At 40.8% G+C, this 21,889-nt stretch overlaps 1 protein-coding gene across 2 annotated transcripts in view; it reads left to right on the forward strand.

The window, feature by feature from the left end:
- The window catches only part of MICU3 (mitochondrial calcium uptake family member 3), a 1,861,160-nt gene that overhangs the window by 463,715 nt on the left and 1,375,556 nt on the right, over positions 1-21,889 (forward strand). For both annotated transcript variants that reach the window (XM_044062504.1, XM_044062503.1), the window contains exon 2: positions 16,083-16,233. In XM_044062504.1, the coding sequence (XP_043918439.1) occupies positions 16,083-16,233 (151 nt within the window). The remainder of the gene's footprint in view (positions 1-16,082; positions 16,234-21,889) is intronic.

Here is a 21,889-nt window from a genome sequence, read left to right on the forward strand (position 1 = left end):
TGTTAACCAATAGAAAGCTAAAAACTGAGCCCTGTTCCAGCAGTTTTCAATCAGACAAGTTCTAACTGCACACTCCTGCCACTAGGGTGCAGGGGAACCTTCTCCAAAAAAGATGGCCTGGATTAGTACTCAAGTTATACAAACAAAGCTAGATTCAGCATGCCTGAATCTAGTCTGTGCTAATGCAAACAAGGTGCACCAATTTCAGAAAGAAACAGTTCAAATAAGCAGGCAGAATAATCCATTAACCAGAAATTCTCAGCTCAGAAGGGCAGAATCTAACCTCTCTTTCCACAAGAGTTGAGACCGCAAACTTTCTTAATGTAAAATAACTGACCTAAAGCCCAAGTGTGACGAACAGCAAGGCTATTGGAGTGGCTTTGTACAGTATCACCAAATACATGCAAGTACTCTAGAGCTTAAATTCTCCCTATACAAAACAGCCACAGTTTAAAGGTTTAAAAATATTTAATAATAAATACTAAAAACACAAGACAATCCTCATTAACTCAACACAATAACATTACAGAGTTCAGAAATCACATGAAATACTTTAAAACAATATTGTAGGATAGTCTGAGAAATATAGAAAACAGCTAGACTAATCTGGCTAAATTCTTATCTAACTCTAAGAGAAATCACTATTCGAAATACTACATACATACAGAGCAAGCAAGTGCTGGTGAGTGGATGGTCTTACTAGATACAAGACAAGATACAAAATGCTCAGTATTTCCCTCTGAGAAAGTCTTAAATTGATAATACACAATACTGCTGACTCATCACAGATTACATTGTTTTTATCACTTTTCCTTTAGTTCCTAGGCTAACAGAAACTCAGAATTTACATTTCTTTGTAAGCTGCACCTGCCAGGAAACCACAGCAATAAATGACACTTTTACATGTGAAACCTAGTAATTATCTATGTCTTAAGAACAACAGAAAGAATTTCCTAGCTCAGAAATCCTGTCTCCGGGCTTGAGATCAAAACAGTCATAAAATGCTTTATTTGATAGCTTTCTTCCAGCAGGGTGCACTGTGGTTACATCTTTGAAATTCAGAACATACACAGTTTTCTTTACATTTGTTATACAAGTCTGTGGATCATATTAATATTTACAATTACATAGACTTATTTACAAAATTCTATGTAGCTAGGCTGGCAGCCTTCACAATTTCCATGATAATTGGATGGCTCAGTGATGTAACCGTAGCGTTGTCAACTCACAGCAAGAGGTTCTCTAGTTCATTTCTTGGCTGGGGTGCCTTCTGTGCAGAGTCTGCATGTCCTCCCTGCATTTGTGTGGGTTTCCTCCAGATGCTCCCGTTTCCTCCCACGTTTCAAAGACATGCGTCTGGAGCATTTCTCCCTGGGCCTCAGCTGAAAATTGACTTTGTTCCAAGTTGGACTTTCTCGGTAAAGAAATGTTAAATAAATAAATAAATAAATAAAATTATTCTTTCCATGGCTTTGCAAATAAGACCAGTCAGACTAATTGGTCTGTAGTTTTCAGGATCTGTTGATGGTCTGCCTTTAACGAGGGGGATGACCATTGCAGTCCTCCATTCTTGTGGCAAAAGCCTGTTTTGAGATTATAGCTAAATATTGACTCCAGCATCCCTGATAACTCAAATTTTAGATTATTCAGGAGGCATCCCGGGATATTACCAGGCCCCATTGAAGCTGTATTCTTGGCTTTAGCAAGTGCAGCCAGGAAATGCTTACTGTTTATATTTGGAGGTGTTATGTTTGAGGGTATTTCTTGGGATGGTGACTGGAGGAACATAATTCATCAGCAAACAGATTTTGTATATTGCCTGGTTCATTGAATGTGAAACCATTAACCACCACTTCAGCACATTGCATTGTGCTGCCTTTGAGGTTTCTGACATGACAGAAAAAGGCCTTATGGTTGTCTTTTGCTGGGAAGGCTAACTGGCTTTATTTGATTTAATTATCCCCATGAGTTGCTTGCTTAGTTTGATGAGAGAGTTCTTATCTTTATGGGAGTTACAGTTCCTGATTTGAGCCATGACTTTTTTCTTTTGTTGTATATCCTGTTTAATTTGGGATGCCTCCAGGGCAGTTTGTTTTTGGAGTTATTTTTGGGCTTAATTCTCATAGATACAGCAACCTCTATAGAGCCATTAACATGGTTGTACAGGGTTTCTCTGAACAATTCTGCATAGGCTGGTATGTTTTCTGGGTTTGGAAGGGCATTGCATTTTGACAAACTATTGCTTAATAAAAGTCATTTTGCCTTTGAATAGTTCTTAACTGTTACTAGTTTAATGGGATTATGGAGTTGATTTTGATTTTGAAGAAGACAGCTTTATGATTGGACCTTACCAGGGAGGATAAGACTGGGGGTGGGGTGGGGTGCAATGTTCTCCCATATTTGTGAGTGTGAGGTTAAATATATTGGAGCCTCTATTAGGCATATGCACTTACTGGTTAAGAGTGTTTGTGTTTGTATTTACAAAGTACAAGAATCTCTTTGCCTGCAGATTTGAGGCCATATATAGTTCTTTAGAAGTGTAATTAAAGTCCCCCATGAGTAGTGTGTTCAGTTAGATAGTTAAGTGTATCCAGTAGGTCTAAGTATGTGCTGTGAGTTTCTTGAGACTTAGAGGGTGACTTATAGTTTGCTAAGATATGTTACAGGATTTTACCTATGGTGATCTGCACATGGTGAAACTCCAATGCATCATCCTTTTCAGCCAGCCTAGAGATATGCTTGTCATTGATTCATATCAAGACACCTCCACGTTTAACCCCTGTCTGTACAGCTGCAGGTCTAAAAGTGAGGAAGGCACTGAAACCTTGCACTGCGCGGGTATGCTAAGAAGCTTTAAACCATGTCTCAGTAACTGCACAGATGTCTATATTTTCGAGGTTGAGGAGGGATTGGAGGGAGTGTACTTTTTTGTTTAGGCTGCTGGTATTGAGCAGTGACACCTTCAGGCTCAGTTGATTTGATTTTACTATGTCTGTAGGTTTGTCAGTTTGGTATAAAAAAGGCTCAGTGGAGGTGGATAAAGTTTTAGACAGGTGCAGACGATCCCTGGCAAAGCAGCGTGCTCTGTTAACCATGTCCTCCCATGCTGAAAAATATTGGATCCACTTAGAATGACACCAGTATACACCTCTGGTATACTATAACTGTTACTTTAAGGAATAAGTGGTCATCAGTAAACATGAGACAATTGCTTCATTACCTGAAGATACTCGTATCCACCAAACTTGTTGCAGAGAAGCTAGGAAATTGCATATCCATGTTGTCTGGTCCTTTAATTGGTGAGCTACAAGGGTGTGGCATACTGGGGGTTACATAAGACTGTTAAGCATACTTTATTCGGACAGACTAGGCTATAAAATACTAACTTCTACTAAATTTAATAGTGTTGCTACTTGACATATGAACTAGCTGTGCCAAGTTTGTTGGCATGCAAGGTTTTTGCTCTGTACTTACTGATTTATAGGGTACAGTTTTATGGACGGTTCTATCAGGAAAATTTGCTTTCTACATATTTGCTTCTGTACAGGTCACTGCTGATGGCCACCACATGGTTAGCAGCTCCACTAAAACATGACAATGTTACACCTGCAGTGAAAAAGCAGAAAACTGACTACTGAGCCCTCTGACCAATAAAACTACTACACTTTGAGTGCTTTAGGGTATTTCCTAACTTAGATAGGACAAGCAAACACATCCTGCCACAAGATGAATAATCCCAGTCCTCCTAATGTAAAAACACAGTAAAAAAGAATCTCACAAATACAATGCTACTACAAACAACTTAAACAACTTGCTAGAAAGCCCTTACAGAAGGTGATTTCTGTGTAATTAGTCTAACAGCAGCAACAGTGATAGGAAAGGCATCTTTTTAGTAAAAATGCCAGTGAAATGCACACATGAAGAAAAGTAATATTTAGTTAGGCCCTTGAAAAGAAAGCAGAGAATTAGCCACAAATCTAGTTTTTTAAAGTCAACCCCTTCTCTCTATACATACAATATGGACTCAGATAATTGTCTGGATAGATTCACTTAGTCTCCCTGCCCCAGTTTAGCTGATGAGAAAGAGACAAAGAGCTGATCAGACTTTCTCTGTACAGTGAAGGTAGAAATTGAGCTGACGATGTACATTATATAGGTTCATATGTTCATAGAATGATACAAGGCTATTGGCCCGGAAGCCCTTATAGGCCTAGCCAAGAATTTTGCCCATGTTCCCACAAAGTGAGCACCTGTTTCCCCTGTCCAGCAGGGACACAAGTGGGATCCCAGGGGTGTATTTTCTGTTTCCCATCCAGACACCCAGGTTCCTCTTAAAGAGGACTAGTAAAGTACTCTGCTTGACATCGAGAGGGAGTCTATTCCACAGATGGGGGAGTCTTTGGGACACAAATCTATCCTGCTAACAAGTTCTATTAATGTCACAGACCAGGATTAGACCTTGCATGTGGGTTGTGTGAGTGGAGTTTGACTTACGGATATGCTGCGACTCCATCAAGGCTGGGTCTGAGATGGCCTTGTATGCCAGACCTATCTGTATAGGATAGGTGTTTGAGTCCCAGGATTTTCCTGGTCAGGAACCTCTGTGATATCTCCAGCTGCTGCATGTGCTTGGCAAGGTACATGCTGAAGGGGGCATTGCACTAGATAATGGGTCTGATAAGGAAGGAGTAGAGGGATGTTATGACCTCCTTCTTCCTGGATGAACTACTCTTACTTATGAGGTGGGCCATGTAGAAAGTCTTCTGTATAACAGAGGCAACATGGTGGTCAAAAGTCAGGTTGCTATCAACCAGGGTGCCCAAGTTCCTCATGACTGATTGTGTGTTTAGTACATTGTTATTAATGTGATAATTAGTGGGGGATGTCATTTCCCTCAAAGGGATTAGTGATGCATTTCTTGGCATTCAGTTTGAGGCCATGCTTCTGGCACCAGTCATTAGTTTGGGTAAGGCCCTCTTGGAGGATGTTCATATCACTAGGGGAATTTAAGACAGAGCCCACTTGCAGTCATCTGCAAACTTAGTCTGCTACAGACCACAGGTTTTGGGTTGCACCTCAAAAAAGTAGTAGAAACCCCAAGACCAATCCTTGGGGTACACCACTCGTTACGTGTCTACTACTAGAGGTGGCTTCCCCTGTTTTGACTGAGTGAGTTCTATAAGTGAGCCAGTTAGCTACCCATCTGTTAATATATGGGTTGATGCCTAGCTGGGAGAGTTTACCTATTATGCCTAGGTGGGGAATAGTGTTGAAGGCTTTGGCTAGGTCAAGGTAAATGGTGTGCACCATCTTTCCCTCCTCCATGGCTTTGGTGACTGTTTCGAAGAAGTCGACCAAGTTTAACAGGCGTGATCTCCCTTTGACAAAACCAAACTGTGTGGGGTCAAGTGTTTGGAAGTTGCCAATGTCCTTGTTTTTAAGGTCCATGATAATCCATTCATGGCCTTGCAGATCAGGCTAGTTAGGCTGATAGGCCTATAATTGCCTGGGTCAGTGGACGCTTCACCTTTATGGAGAAGGATGACAGTTACATTAGGAAGGTTTACAGTCTACACACTTGTGGCAGGAGCGGTAGCTTATATCCTTCCAAGATGGGAATTACTGGTTGGAGGCTAAGTGTGTTTGTTATTCTAAAAGTGTCTTAGATCTGGTTTTAAACACTTGGGCTTCAGGCCAGTTATTTTACATTAAGATGGTTTGTGCTCTGCACTCTTGTGGGAGGAAAGGGTAGATTCTGCCCTTTTGAGCTGGGAATTGGTGGTTGAAGGCTTATTGCGCCTGCTTATTTGAACTGTTTCTTTCTGAAATTAGTGCACTTTGTTTGCTGTAGCATAGACTAGATTCAGACCTGCTGAATATAGCTCTGTTTTTATAACGTGAGCACTAAACCAGGACATCTTTTGTTGAATAGGGTTCCCCTGCACCCTAGTGACAGGAATGTGCAGTTAGAATTCGCCTGATTGAAGGTTGCTGGAACAGGGCTCAGTTTTGAGCTTTCTTTATTGGTTAATTGGTTAGTTTGTTTATCAGTTTGCTCTTGTTTGCTACTGTTATATTTAAGTGTGTATCTATTCTCCTGTGTTAAATTGTCCTAAACAGAGTTTAAATATCTTTAGCATAATCTGGTTGCAGGTTTTGCTGTATCCAGATCTGTTTGTGTGATTCCTGTGTTTCCTGCTACACCATCTTGTGTTGGCTGGGGCTTTCCTGCACTTATTGGGAGTAAGTGAACTGGTTGGAACTTGTCTGGCATAAGGTGTTTAGCTAAGAGCTCAGGGACAAGGGTTGATTGATCAATTCCAGTGTTTCTGTTTTACTTTCATTTTTGTGGTATTTAAACCCCACGTTTGAGTGGGTTGTGCACTGCTGCTGCACTGTTTTAACCCCTTGCAAGGTATCTCAGCTGCATTTTCTCCCTTACCAGCACTTCTGTGTAAGTGAGGCCCTCCCTTGCAACTACTGTATTGATTGTATCCAGACCTACTCGCACCTATAGGTACTCTCCTTAGATAGTACCCACTCTGCTGTCCCTAACATCTCTTCCACAAATTCTGACAACCATGGATGGACAATTTCCTATGGTTTCTCCTGCTATTCTGGTTGATATGCATGGGTGCCGGAACCATAGAGCCAGGGGGAGGGGGGACCCCCCCCCCTTTACAGCTGCAAAACCTGTTGGGAAAAATTAATGCAATGGAGTTTTCACGCTAACATGGAGTCTCACGGGGAAGTTAAACTAGCTGTTCTTGTTATCTTATAGCTCTGTGTGTTACAGGAGCTATACTGCTGCGGTTCTGTTGGTGCTGCCAGAGTTATGGCAGTAAGGAGAGTTTTGTTCTTTTATTTGCAGGAGTTTTGCTGCTCCCAAGTGTGTGTGTGTGTGTGTGTGTGTGTGTGTGTGTGTGTGTGTGTGTGTGTGTGTGTGTGTGTGTGTGTGTGTGTGTGTGTGTGTGTAAAATGCCCCAGTTAGTTATACCTGGTGGTTAGTGTTACTCGGCAGACTCAAACAAGAGCCTGAATTCTCTACCCTTACTACCACTTGTGATTCAGATTGTTCAGGCCGTAGCTCTCCACTGTCCAGATTTTCACAGAATATGTGGCTCATACTTTTGGTCTGTTTCTCTTAAAATTTGTGTTTTTCTTGCAAATGAGTGAGAACTGAATTCACTAAATAATGATAGCTCTTTAAGTTTCAGTCTTCCTATCTTTCAGGAAACACATGGTAACACAAAACATTTTATTTTAGCAACTTTCTAAGATTATACAAGCAATATTTGAAATGTATCACTGGTTTTGGGCCTTTGCACCCACAAATAAATTTTGGCTTTTTTCAGATGTCTTGTGCTGCAAAGTTGAGAGATTTAGTTGATCGTCAATTGGATTTTACAAGGAGCTGAGAGCTTCAGGGGAAGAGAAGTTTAATGCTACTTATGCTAAGTTGTTTGCATTGTTAGTATCAGAACAGGTAGTATACTTGCTTTTGATTCAGAAGGCTGTGGGTACTACTCCCACAGTATGCAGATGGATTGCTGATACTGTACTGTGTTGTACTTTAATGGGAGTGGATGCTGCAGTCCTATGAATGTCCTCCTTTGGAGGAGTTACTTAGTAACTATGAACCCATTATCAGTTTGCCATCCATTCCCCATTGCAAAATTACTAGATTATCATTCTTTAATGTAGCATAGGCAATTTATTCTTCAAGAGGAACAGGCACTTTATTTATAGATGAAACAATGAAATATAAAGTTGTTTGCTAGCAGCAACCTCTTCATTAGTTACAAATCCCTTTAATGGGGAATTATTTAGATGATTTACTTCTGCAGAGATTTGATATTGGTGGACTGTAATGACAGAAGTTTGAGTGGCCTTTTATGGTTGAAATTTTCTGAAACTAATAGTTTTGTCATTATTGGTTCATACATTTTGTTTCATTGCTCACTAGAACACTGTTCCAAACTACAAATTTAAAACACATTCTAACAAGTGGTGCTGTATTATACAAGGAATATAATTTAATACAATCAGGTTAATACAATCAGGAAGGTGAATCAAAGAACATATACATGTATGCTTGCTTACAGGATGCAGGAGATCAAAATAGGGGAAGAGACCAGTCACCAGTGGTGTCCCCCAGAGTTCGGTGCTGAGACTTTTTCAGTTTGACATATTCATTTCAAAAGTAAAAGGAAATACCAAAGGACTTTGGTGGACTAAGTTTGAGATGACTGCAAGCTAGGAGCAGTTATTGAATCCCCAAATGACTTAACCGTTATGGAGAAAGATTTGTCCCAAACAATAACTGATGCCAGATTCATGAATTGAAACCAAACTTTAAGAAATACATTATCGTATCCTTTGGGAAGTTATCTACTCCAGAGAACTGTCAAATTGACAATGCCACCTGAGAAATGACCCAGTTGTTTGGCATTTGGGAACTTGTGTGTATAGTGACCTAACTTTTGACCATGTGCCCAGAGTCATAAAAAAGTCTTTCTATATTGCATAGCTTATAAACAAATTGATTGTAACTAGATCTAGAGATGTTATTGTCCCCCTTTACAATGCCCTCATTAGGTCAATCATTTTGTATAATGCCCACTTTGACATGTATCTGTCCAGACCCATGCAACAATTGGAATACCCACAGAGAGTTTGCTTGGACCACCTCAAAGATTTATCACTATACTCAGTATCCTACAGAGTGCTTAGAGGTGACATGTCTGGCATACAAGGCATCCTCTGACCTAATACAGATGGACCTACTGAACATCACCAAGTCAGATGGCATCCAAAATACTCATTCCAGGTATCTAAACTGAATGTTGTGGAGAGATGGATATATATCCATAACAGACTATCCATTCAAGTAAAACAAAGCTCATCCCTGTCCATATTCAAATGCAACTTGGATCTAAGGATGGGTAATGGGAAATGTAATCCAGGATTACCCCTTGTGCCACTAATGGATAGAGACAGTTCCTAAATGTTGCATCCCTTACATGGGTCCACTAAAATTATCTACAGTGTGATCACATTTATTCTCACTAGGGCTAATATACAATTATCAGCCATGAGGATAGGTCAGACCAATCAGGAAATGTTAATTCAAGCACCAAAATAGAAATTGGCTAAGCTTAAAATGTCCTCCAAGTGAACCTATGTTGTGGTAATAAATAGTTTTAAAAAATTGCCCTTTTTAGATCACCAAGTGCCCCTCTCACCCTCCGCCCCCCAGTCTTCCACAGCTTCCGGCACCTCTGTTGATATGGGCATCCTCAGACAGTGTAGCAACTGCCTCATGTACACAGACAATCCTCTACTACTACCACGTAGAAATACAGTAGAAGAGAGATGCAATTACATTAAGAACCTAGAATCCTTGCTGTCTCAATCGCAAGCCAGTACATCCCCTTTAATGTCAAAATTAGGGAAGAAAACTAAAAGACTGATAGATTATTTTACTGAATTCTCAGTAGCTACCTTTACATTAAAGAATGGGTTCATTCACAGGGATACTCTGTCCATATTGAAAGATCAGGTAAGGAGATTTACTGCCACCAAAAACTAAAATGTTTTCCAAGCCAGGTATTTCAGGTTTACCTTGGCCATAAGTTGAAAAGGGAGGTCTAGTTAAAACCTATAACTGAATGATGATCTCCAAAGGAAGAGTAGGATTCCTTAGGGGAAGTCTGAGAAGGACAGTACCCCTGAGGAGGGCCTTGGATAATTTAAGGGAAGCCATAGAAGATTGATTTTCTCCAGTGTTAAAACTAGAAATGGCAACAAGCTGGAGATTAGTAATACAGTAGCTGTCCCCATTGTGAAAAAAGGATGCAAACAAATCTAAAATGTCTGGAAGAGGAACCAGAAAAGGGTCCAGATTCCTATGGGATGCCCAAATAGAAATCCTTTCCCACTTGCTTTTTCAAGTCTTTCTGGTAGATGGTATGTGGGATGAAGTAAGAATGTGGATTACTTGGAAGGAAAGCCTGGCCTGGCTAGCCATCATTGGAAGAGGAGAAACCAAACAGTAAATTTGAGGGCTTCAATGTCCAGGTGAGCCATCCCAGACAGATGAGAGGGAGAAGTTTTGGATAGGAATCTAGTACCCAAAAAGGAGCTATGCGATTAGGCCAGGGGAAAGAAAAACACATCTTTATAGGCTAGAAAGGAGCAATGAGGATGACAGTTGCCTTCCGCTCTGAGGTTTTATGCAGAAATTTTGGGAGACTAGTAGGAGAAAAAGTATACAGGAACCCAGGGGGCTAAATGTTGGTTAGAACATTCATCAGTGACTCCTCCTTCTGGAGATTCAAGGTAGAATACCTACTGCACTTTATGTTATGAGGGTAAGCAAAGAGATCAGAGCACAGTCAACCCCAGCAGCAGAAAATCTGCTCTGCCACTGTCAGATTGAGGGACCGCTCATAAGGTAGAAGGATGGCCTGTTGAACTTGTCCATTAGAGCACTGGATTTCACCAAGATGTGTGTGGGTACCAGAAAGCAGCTGTAAAACATCACACATTACCAAACTCTCTTCACCTTTCAACATAACAGGTAGGAGAATGTCCCCCCACTTCTTGTTGATGTACCAGAATATGGACATGTTGTCCTAAATTGATTTTACTCCTAGAGATAGTAGGAGTCCTGGAAGGATAATCATGTTAAGAGGGTTGCCTTCATCAGCATTATATTGTTATGAAGCCTGGCCTCAAAAAGGGACCACATGCCTTGAACAGTTCATCCCATGAAGTGCACCCCACTGTATTTGGGAGGTGTCCATGGTAACAATGGTTTGGGGAGGAGGTAGAACAAAAGGGCGGACTTGTGGGACCATTGGAGGTTTGAGTCACCTGCATATGTGCATTCTGTAGATGTTCAAGAAATACTTGGAAATGTATGGGTTGATGTGTGATGGACATTTGCACAGAAAGTGTACACTGAAGAACTCTTGTGATGTCTGGCTAGAGTAACCAGAGTAATGGAAGCAGCCATAGATCCTAGAATGCAAATAATCAGTCTTGCTGGTGGCTTCTGGCAGGAAAGATTGCTAATGTCTGTTTGCTAAGCGTGTCTAACTTGTTCTCTGGGAGTCTTGCTACTTTGCACTTCATATGGGTGAACTCCTATAAATTCTATATTCTGAACAGGAAGAAATGAGAAGATTCTTGGTAGGGGTGGATATGAGCCAGTCATCCATGTACGGGAACACCTAGAACCCTTGTAGTCTTAGATGAGCTGCAACCACTGCCAAATATTTGATGAACACCCAGGGGGGATGTGAAAAGAGCAGGGCCCTGAATTGTAAATGGCTGTGTCCAGGCCAGAAGTGGAGAAACCTTCTGGAGTGCTTGTCCATCTTTATGCAATAGTAAACATCCTGAAGGTTTGTCAAGCGCATCCAGTCATCTTTTCTCAATAATGGCAGAATGGATCATATCATTACCATCCAGAAATGTATCTGTCTAACATATTGGTTGAGATCAAAACATGAAAGTTGCCAACAGGCAAAGGAACACTCACAATAGCAGAAAAAATAAAAGCTACCTCAAACCATGAAGTGCATATAAGTCACTGTCTTTAATCCTTAAAAAACACAAACGACTGAACGCTTTCACCTTAATACATAAGGCTTCATCAGAGTCATTTGTGCAATACATAAAACAACTTTTAAATACCTTCAAAATATGGTAAAGCAACCGATCACTCCCTTTCTCATTACTTTAATCAAACTTAAAGCAACACTCACATATTGTTAAATTAAAATGAAAATATACCTAAATGTACATATATAAAAACTATATCAACTTGCATATTAGACTTAAATTACTTGTTTTGTTTATCATCACAACAGCAATAAAAACATGTGATTGCTAGAAAATTAAATTGTGATTTAAATTAATAAAATGACTCTGATGATGCCTTATGTATTAAGGCGAAAGCGCTCAGTCATTTGTGTTTTTTAAGGATTAAAGCCAGTGACATATATTGGTTGAGATGGCAGAGGTCCAAAATTGACCTGAGGTCCCTTTCATTTTTTGGCAAAAAAAAAATCCTGAGTAAGTTCTGGATCTTGTTCATCTGGTACGAACTCCTGGATGACACACTTCACCAGCAGCTTTCTTATTTCTAGAGCTGCTGTTTTCCTTTATGAGGGCAGAACATTGGGGAGCTTCCTTGATGGTGGGGGAACACAAAGGGAATTGAATAGTCTCTGGCTATGATTTTCTCCACCCATGTGTTTTGGGTGATGGATGCTAGGCCTTGGGTGTGCAGTGATATGTGTCCCCTGACTGCGGCAGTCAGGAGTGCTGGAAAGGCTTCTCTGAGAATGTTCCCCAGAAGCCTTGATTTTGCAGGCCACCTCTGCTGCGGGTGTGATGTCTACCATTACAGTTTCCCCCTCTGTCCTGGGGGAATTTATCCCCAGAAGTTTCAAGGGACATCCCGTGTAACTTTTGTAAGCATGACATTTTCTTTTCTGGTTCCTAGAGAAAGACCTCTGGGGATAGAGAACCATATTCCTATGGTAGAAAGGGTTTTCCCATCTTGCTTACTTCTGATAGCATGTCTTTAACTTTAGGCATGAAGAGTGTCAAGTCATCATAAGGGACATTGACAAAGGACATCTTGAAGTGCTCTGCAACGTTACACAAGTGCATCCAGGCTTGTCTCCTTAAGGCTATGCTGGGGATTGCAGCTCTCAAAATGCCCTCAATTGCAAAGAAATTAGGTACATCAACACATTTGAAAGGAACTGAAGGATGGTCAGCTGCTAGTCCATGTTTTTTTTATTCTCTGCAGAGATGGATCCAGACATTTGGAGAGTACCTTTGTCAAATTCCTCTGAAATTGTATCATGTGTGACACACAGTGCAGCTCCCTCGGTGCAAAGACTGCTTAAGAGTATACTCGTTTCCCAAATCTATCCAATGTCCTGTACTCTTTGCTGGGAGGTGGGGGGGGGGGTTGGGGGTCAACAGAACAGATTTTCTCAGCAAGTCCCCTTTAAGAATTAATCTGGCCTGCATGAAATCAGTTCAGCTGTGTACAGCTCCTTCCATGCCCACTTTGAGATAAGGTCCACCATCTCATCAGCTGGAATGACCACCCACGATGTAGCTGGGCCAGACCCAAAAGTCTCAAGAAAGACTGACTCCTCCTGGTAGGGGGGCTTCAGAGGAGTACTGACTTTTCTATTTCAAAATGAGACATCCTCCAGTGGGATCTGGGGGACCCCTCACCTTCATCAAAGTCAATCTCTTCAGTTAAAGACTCCTAAGGGGAGTCAATATGCCTCTTCTTGCATGCATGTTTCTCAGGTGCCTCTATAGTGGCATGTTCTGGTGAGGTCATAGAAGAGGAGTGAGAGTCCTGAAGATGGATTGTGTCATGGCTCATTGGGATCAGTTTTCCCAACAGAACAGAATGACTAGGATCAGTACCCAAGAGAATTTGATGGGGGATGGGTGGGGCCAAGTGAGAAACAGAAGTCCGTTCATCAGTCAGGGAGAGCACTCTGTCAACGTCCTCAAATGCCAAAGCTAAAGGGGAATCCAAAATCATCCTAGTTGGAGCTGAAGCAGCTGCTACAGACATATTCCAGAATTCAACTTGACCAGGTTCCTAACCCAACACTAGAGCCAAGGTGTGTAGCATCAAGGCTCTCAGAGAAAGAGATGGCTTTGAAAACTTTGGATTTGACGCCACCCCAAATCCAGTGCTGACACTTTGGCCCCAGGATCCTTCAGGATCTGAGCTACTCAGAGCCACTTGGATGAGAGAAAGTGTCCTGAGCCGGAAGAACCACCAACTAAATCTGGGTCTTAAGGAACTTCCTTTTTATCTTATCCATGTCCACTTTGGAAAGGCCTCTTGTAGACTGAACAGACCAAAGTGAAGAGTCTGTGGATGGGGGGGGGGGGGGGTCTGGAAGATCTGTGAAAGGTTTTCTTCTGTAAGAAAGGGAAATGTAGACTTAGGGAATGGGCTCTGGGGCGAACCTGGCACTATAATGGAGGCATATTGAATCTGAGAAATATCAGTTATTATATATGGACATTATATTACCCAGTGTGTAAGTTGCTTAAACACTAAGTAATTTTTTAAAATTGCTGAATTGCTCATTGTCATTCAAGGATGCTCAGTCTCCTGAACACAGCGCTATAAATGTACTTATTTTATTGATTTGCTCTTTCTTGAATGGGTCAGCACTGTAAATCTCTCCATTATACTCAGGATCAGAAAGCTCATTGTTAAGAAACATACAAGCCACCTTCCTGCTAAGGAATTGCTTGACTCTTGACTTGCCAAGTTATGTAGTACTAGATTTGAGTAAAAAAATAGAAAATTGTTCTGTGTGGATGTGACCCATTGCAACACACTATAAATGTAAATAACGTCTTGAGGTTTGATACTAGGACAGGGTGGAAGGGGGTGGCTGGGACTGTCATCCTAAGAAAGTGGCATGGCAGCTGGCTGCAGTCCTGTGCAAGCAGCATTACACTGTGTTTCTTAACCAATGCAGTCTTAAAATCACAGTTACATAGTGGGAGTGTTTTCTATTACTCATGAAACAATGCAATGAGGTACAGATGCATCCCCTCAAAGAAATCACTAATTTATGTTACTTTATGCATGATGTAAACAGATGATTCATCTTAACAGAGAGCGTGCTACCTAAGCAATTCATGGACCCACATACGGGGGGTGGGGGGGGGTTTACAACTTAGCTAGTTCTTCCCAGGATATGACAGCAGTAGTGATGGTGAGGATCTGTAGGGAGGGGTTTACCTTATTATTTAAGTAATCTGGGACATGACAAAATGATAGAAGTATAAAAGTTAAGAAGGGGTATTTGTTGTGTTTGGAGTTGTCTTTGCATACTCATGAGAAGTGTGTCGGTGGGCAAAGTGAAGTGGGGTGCTGCTTATATAGCACTATGGTGATAGGTTATACTCTGGGCTCAAGATAGAGCCAAATGTTAGTTTATTCATACTGTGCTGCATTGTTCAGCACTTAGGAATTTATGCCATGCAGTGATGCCTTTGTAATACAAACAGGGATTCTTCATGAATAGTAACTTTTGTCAGTTCTGTTTGGACAGTATGCCACTACTATAATAAACTGTCATTTATTTCAAGAGATCTGACCACAAACTGTGATGGTGTTGTAGATCACAAGTAGGCTTTCTGTTGAAAATGAGAGATCCCCAAAACTGAGTGCCCTGAAAATCTGAAAAGTGAAACAAACAAAAAACTCTGAATTTCAATACTCTCTGTAATATCATTCAAGTATTTTCTGAGGGGGTTTGCTTCCCATATCTCACCATCTTGTGGGGGGGGGGGGTTTGTACCCTCTACAGCCCTGCCACTTAACTTACATATTATTGATTCTGACATCGCAGTAATTCAGAATCATTTAGCTGTATTGCTGATGTGTGATATCCAGTTACAGATTTATCAGTGTTTATTATGACATTTCTGCCAAATAAACTATGATTTAGCTTGATAAGTAACACCATGTTTATGTCTTTCAGCTTGGCAACAATGTATTGCAATAACTTAACAACATATGTTCTGAAGTCCTTGATTTCAGTTTCCTTTCTGTATTTATAATGACCTATCTTGAATTTTGAGACTTAAGTTATCATTGAAAATGCTATGAGGCTATTCTACTTGGAACCTGTTGAATTACCAAATGCATTCACATCTAATGCCATTCTGTGTAAGATACATATCCAAAAATCACTTCTGGCAATCTTTAAGGTTACACGCTTCCCCAGTGCTGTGCAACATTTCAATTTGGGGAAAGGGTGTAGGGTTGTTCGCCCACATGGTGGGTGCAGAGGAGATTAATAAAAAAATGTTTTCACTATTTTTTGTTTTCCTACTGACTAGCATTCTACCTATCATTGTAAACCAGCACAACACCTTATCAATTTACTGTCTTCTCTGACTTTGCTTTTCACATCTTAAATCTGCAACTCCACATACTTTGCTTATGTCATTTCCTAAACATCTGTACATTAATAAAAGATTATTGGTTTCTTTTTCAGACAAGTGAAACCATGCCTGAAACGGAAGACTTTGACCTCTATGTGTCTTCAAGGGAACAGAGATTTCGTCAGTTTGCATCCTATGAATATGAAGGGCAGCTGTATATGACACCTCGAGATTTCCTTGAATCTGTTACATCCGATGAACCTGGTAAGGTCTTCTCTGCAACATTAAGTAACATGTTATACCATTAACAGGAAGCCTGTTTTGCTAACATGATGATCAGTCACATTTGCCCGTCTAAAATTTAATGGGATCTTGAGCAGTGCTAAGAGGTTAAAAAGTGAAGTGTAACTGTATTGTTGATTTGACTGTGTTTGAAACTGAATGGGATGACTGATGTAAAAGAAGTAAGTTACTTGACTCTACATGTATTAACAAGAACTTCCTGATGTTAAAAAAAGGATGATTCTTATATATTGTATTTTGCTTTTGTTTACGGGGTTTGTCCAACTAGGTTTAGTTAAAAACCCTTTCCAGCATAGGCCCAGGGAGAAAAGCTCCAACATATTACAAACATTTTTAAACAGACATTCATTACTATACATGACCGGACATTAAGTAATATATATCTATATATATGCATATGTGTATATAAATGTACATACCTCTCAATATGGAAACATCAAAAATCTGGACAAAGGCCCTTGAAAATAGGTACAAATCTGTATGCTAATTAACATAAAATTTGCGTACATAATTATGTAACACCTGCCACTCCAATGGAATTGTGGGATACTGACTTTCAAACGCAAACTGAAGAACAGCCAACCAAAATATGGCCCCAGGACCCAGACCCTATAGTAAATGTTAACCATTTATTTTTGAAATGTGTAGCAATGATGATCACTGGGAAGGGGAAAGATGATGAACCTTAGGATTTTGTTTTTGGTGACTTAGAGTATGTGGGTTTTGTGGTAAAAGTAGGGCATTTAATTGTAGGCAAAATTCTAATTTTAACAAAAGAATGTTATAGTTTGCTAGGACCTCCAAGAGTCATTCTCCATGGCCTACTAATCAGTGGTGTAGCTACAGTTTGTGCCACCTGGGGCTGTCTTTGAGTTTTCCGCTCTTTCCCCCTCACAAAATCATGGTCAAATGGGGCGCCCCATAAACAGCCCTCCCCCCTGCAGCCATTCCAATGTCCCATTTATTGGCTATTTCCCCCTATTTACCATAAACACTGTAATGTGCATGCTACTTTACTTCTGCAAAGATTATTTGGATTTAATTTAAAACTTTTATTTTACATCTTATAGCACAAACACTAATAGACATATTCTAAACAAAGCAACACAGTCTCACAATGAAAATAGACCTAGCATTAAAATGTCTCTGTCCTTGAAAGTAAACTCACATTCATTGAAACAGCATTGAAACTCACATTCAAAGAAAATACATCTGGCCAGTGGCGGATAAAGATTACCTTTGGACTGTTTTCAAATCATAGGCCCCTTGCACACAAAACATGCATGTGTTCTTTGATACACCTTCCTGGCTGTATTAAATTATTTTCATACATACAGCACACTTGTTAGACCGCGTTTTGAATTTGTTTTGAACATTTTTCCAGTAAGCAGTGAAACAAAATGCATGAACCAGTAATGACAAAACTGCCCAATTCAGAACATTTCCATCATAAAAGTCTGCTCAAACTTCTACAATCCACCAGTATCAGTAAATATGCACAATCTCTGCAGAAGTAAAAGTCATCTAAATAATTCCACATTAAAGAGACATGTAACTAATGTTGACGTTGCTGCTACCAAACAACTTTTAAATTTCATTGTTTCATCTACAAATAAAGTGCCTGCTGCCCTTTACTAATAAATTGCCTGCTACATTAAAAATAATGATAAGCTGGTAATAGTGCAATAGGGGATGGATGGCAAACCGATAACAGGTTCATAGTTACTAAGTATCTCTGCCAAAGAGGACATTCTCGGGACAGCAGCATCTACCCCCTTTAAAAGTACAATACAGTACAGTCTCAACAATCCATCCACATATTGTGGGAGTAGAATCTACAACCTTCTGCATGAATACCAAGTATTCTACCTGGTGTGCTAGTAGCACAAACAGACATGGCATAAGCAGCACTAAACTTCTCTCCCCCAGAAGAACTATGTAGCAAAACAAATCTGGAAAAAGCCAACATTTATTTGGTGGGGGGGCAAAGGCCCAAAACCATGGACACATTTTAAGCATTGCTTCTATAATCTTAGAAAAGTTGCTAGAATAAAATATTTTTTGTTACCGTGTGTTTCCTGAAAGATAGGAAGACTGAAACTTAACTGGCTACATTATTTAGTGAATTCAGATCATACTGATTTGCCAGAATACCACACATTTTCCAAACACTATGGACTTAATCCATGAATCACAAGTGGTGGTATGGGTAGGGAATTTAAGCTCTTGCTCCCCGTACCTAAGGTACAGGGTTTGAGTCTGATTAGCTGTAACTGCCAGTTATATGTAACTGGGGCATATTACACACACACACACACGCACACACACACACACACACACACACACACACACACACACACACACACACACACACACACACACACACACACCTCAGCAATAATGAGTATCTCTGCAAATCAGGCCTCCGTTAACAGTAAATGCATAAGTATCTCGAGCCACAACTACTTTATTAAGTAAAATTATCTCAGCAAATCAAGCTGCTGCTGTAACAGTAAATGCACGCGTATCTCAAGTTGAGACACAATGCTGTTGCTTAAAGTCTAACAGAAATTCAGGCTGCCGTAACAGTAAATGCACAAGTATCTTGAAGCACAAGCTTAACAGAATTCAAAGTTTCTCGAGGATTGCCTGCATGCAGCTGTAACACAGAACAGCTCGAAATCTGAATTTACAGCTAAATTAAAAGTGCAAGCTCAGTTTGCATGCACAAGTATCGCAAGCTGAGCTCTAATCCTACACTTTTTACCTTACCTGGCTGGAAGAAAGATACATGCAGCCCGCAGGTTAATGGCTCAGCATTCTTCTGACAGCCTGTCTGTCCTTGTGAAGCTGATGTCATCGCACACACCATGCACATGATGACATCAAAAACACATTCATTCAAAAAAAAAAAAACAAACCTGGGAGATTTGGAAATTAAAGGGGCCACGCAGGAGTTCGTGGCACCCCAATATTTTGACCTCAAAAACTGTATTTACCGAGGAATTTGGTACGGTTGAGAGGTATGTAAATATATATCTTTGGGTCTACTTTACAAGCCTGAAATACCACATACTCTACTTTCACATCACCAAGGCGATTTCACCAATAACTGCACTTCACCCACCTCCCAGCACACCAACATACAACTCCATGTAAGTAACTACTTGGCCACCATGTTAAACTTTGCCCCTTACCACCGCAGTAGTGTGATCTCAGAGTTGGTAAATGTAGGACGAGGGGTGCATCTCCACCCATATGGGTGGGTTTAATTTGCTTCAGTTTTAATTTATTTGTTAGTGTGGCCAAGTGGTATGTGGTATTTCAGTCTTTTGAAGTAGACCCTATATATATATATATATATATATATATATATATATATATCTATATATATCTATCTATATATATATATATATATATATATATATATATATATATATATATACACGTGTATATATCCAGCTCTGACTCCTGCCTTTTTGCCAGTGCCACTGTCTCCAACCCATATAAGCACTGAAGAAGGGTCTTTGCCCAAAAGCTTTGCTGTGTGTTGCTATATAAAGTTTTTTTGCTCAACGATTCGTGTATTGTTTTATATCCCAACCCATATAACACAGCTGGTCTCACTACCCTCTTATAGACGTTCCCTTTCACTCTTACTGGTACTCGTCTGTCACAAATCACTCCTGATACTCTTCTCCACCCACTCCATCCTGTCTGTACTCTCTTCTTCACCTCTCTTCCACACTCACCATTACTCTGAACTGTTGATCCCAAGTATCTAAATTCATCCACCTTCACCACCTCTACTCCCCGCATCCTCACCATTCCTCTAGCCTCCCTCTCATTCGCACACATATATTCTGTCTTAGTCCTGCTGACCTTCATTCCTCTTCTCTCTAGAGCATATCTCCACCTCTCCATGGTCTCCTCCACCTGTTCCCTACACTCTCTACATAGCACAATGTCATCTGCAAACATCATAGTCCACACGGACTCCTGTCTGATCTCGTCTGTCAACCTGTCCATCACCATTGCAAATAAGAAAGGGCTCAGAGTTGATCCTTGATGTAATCCCACCTCCACCTTAAACGCATCCATCACTCCCACCGCAGACCTCACCACTGTCACACTACCCTCGTACATATCCTGTACCACTCTTACATATTTCTCTGACACACCCGACTTCCTCATACAATACCACAACTCCTCTCTAGGCACCCTGACATATGCTTTCCCTAAGTCCAGAAAGACACACTGCATCTCCTTCTGACCTTCTCTGTACTTCTCCATCAATACTCTCAGAGCAAATATCGCATCTGTAGTGCTCTTTCCTGGCATGAAACCGTACTGCTGATCTCTAATCATCACCTCCCTTCATAACCTAGCTTCCACTACTCTTTCCCATAACGTCATGCTGTGACTGATCAGTTTACTCCCTCTGTAGTTACTACAGCTCTGCACATCACCCTTATTCTTAAAAATCGGTACCAAAACACTTTTTCTCCATTCCTCAGGCATCCTCTTACTTTCCAAGATTTCATTAAACAATCTAGTTAAAAACTCCACTGCCATTTCACCTAAACACCTCCATGCTTCCACAGGTATGTCATCTGGACCAACAGTCTTTCCATTCTTCATCCTCTTCATAGCTATCCTTACTTCCTCCCAGCTAATCCACTGCACTTCATGATTCACTATCCGCACATCATCCAACCTTCTGTCCCTCTCATTCTCTTCATTCATCAGCCCCTCAAAGTACTCTTTCCATCTGCTCAACAAACTCTCCTTGCTTGTGAGTACGTTTCCCTCATTATCCTTTATCACCTTTACCTGCTGCACTTCTTTACTAGCTTGGTCACTCTGTCTAGCCAGTCGATACAGGTCCCTTTCTCCCTTCTTAGTGTCCAACCTTTCATACAACTCTTCATACACCATATCCTTAGCCTTCACCACCTCTCTCTTTGCCATGCACCACATCTCATATATTCCTGTCTACTTTCTTCATCTCTCTGACAATCCCACTTCTTCTTCTGCCAACCTCTTTTTCTGCATACTCTCCTGGGCTTTTTCATTCCACCACCAGGTCTCCTTGTACTCCTTCCTCTTTCCAGATGTCACACCAAGCAGCTTTCTAGCCATCTTCCTTACTAGGTCTGCTGTAATTACCCAGCTATTTGTAACTCTTCACTGCCACCCAGTGCCTGTCTTAACTCTTCCCTGAACTCCACCTCACAATTACTCTTTTTCACTTTCCACCATTTGATCCTTGGTGCTGCCCTCACACTCCTCCTCATCTTCTTGATCACCAATGTCATCCTACAAACCACCATCCTATGCTGCCTAACTACACTTTCCCCTGCCACCACTTTACAGTCTCCAATCTCCTTCAGACTGGCCCTTCTACATAAGATATAATCCATCTGTGTGCATCTTCCTCTACTCTTGTATGTCACCCTACGCTCCTCCCTCTTGTTAAAATACCACAGCCATGTCCATCCTTTTCACAAAATCCACCACCGTCTGACCTTTTGCATTCCTTTGCTTAACACCATACCTACCCATCACTTCCTCATCCCCTCTGTTCCCTTCAACAACCTGTCCATTGAAATCTGCT

Source organism: Protopterus annectens, chromosome 2.part1, assembly GCF_019279795.1.
Source record: "Protopterus annectens isolate FY-2018-M chromosome 2.part1, PAN1.0, whole genome shotgun sequence".
NCBI lineage: Eukaryota > Metazoa > Chordata > Ceratodontiformes > Protopteridae > Protopterus > Protopterus annectens.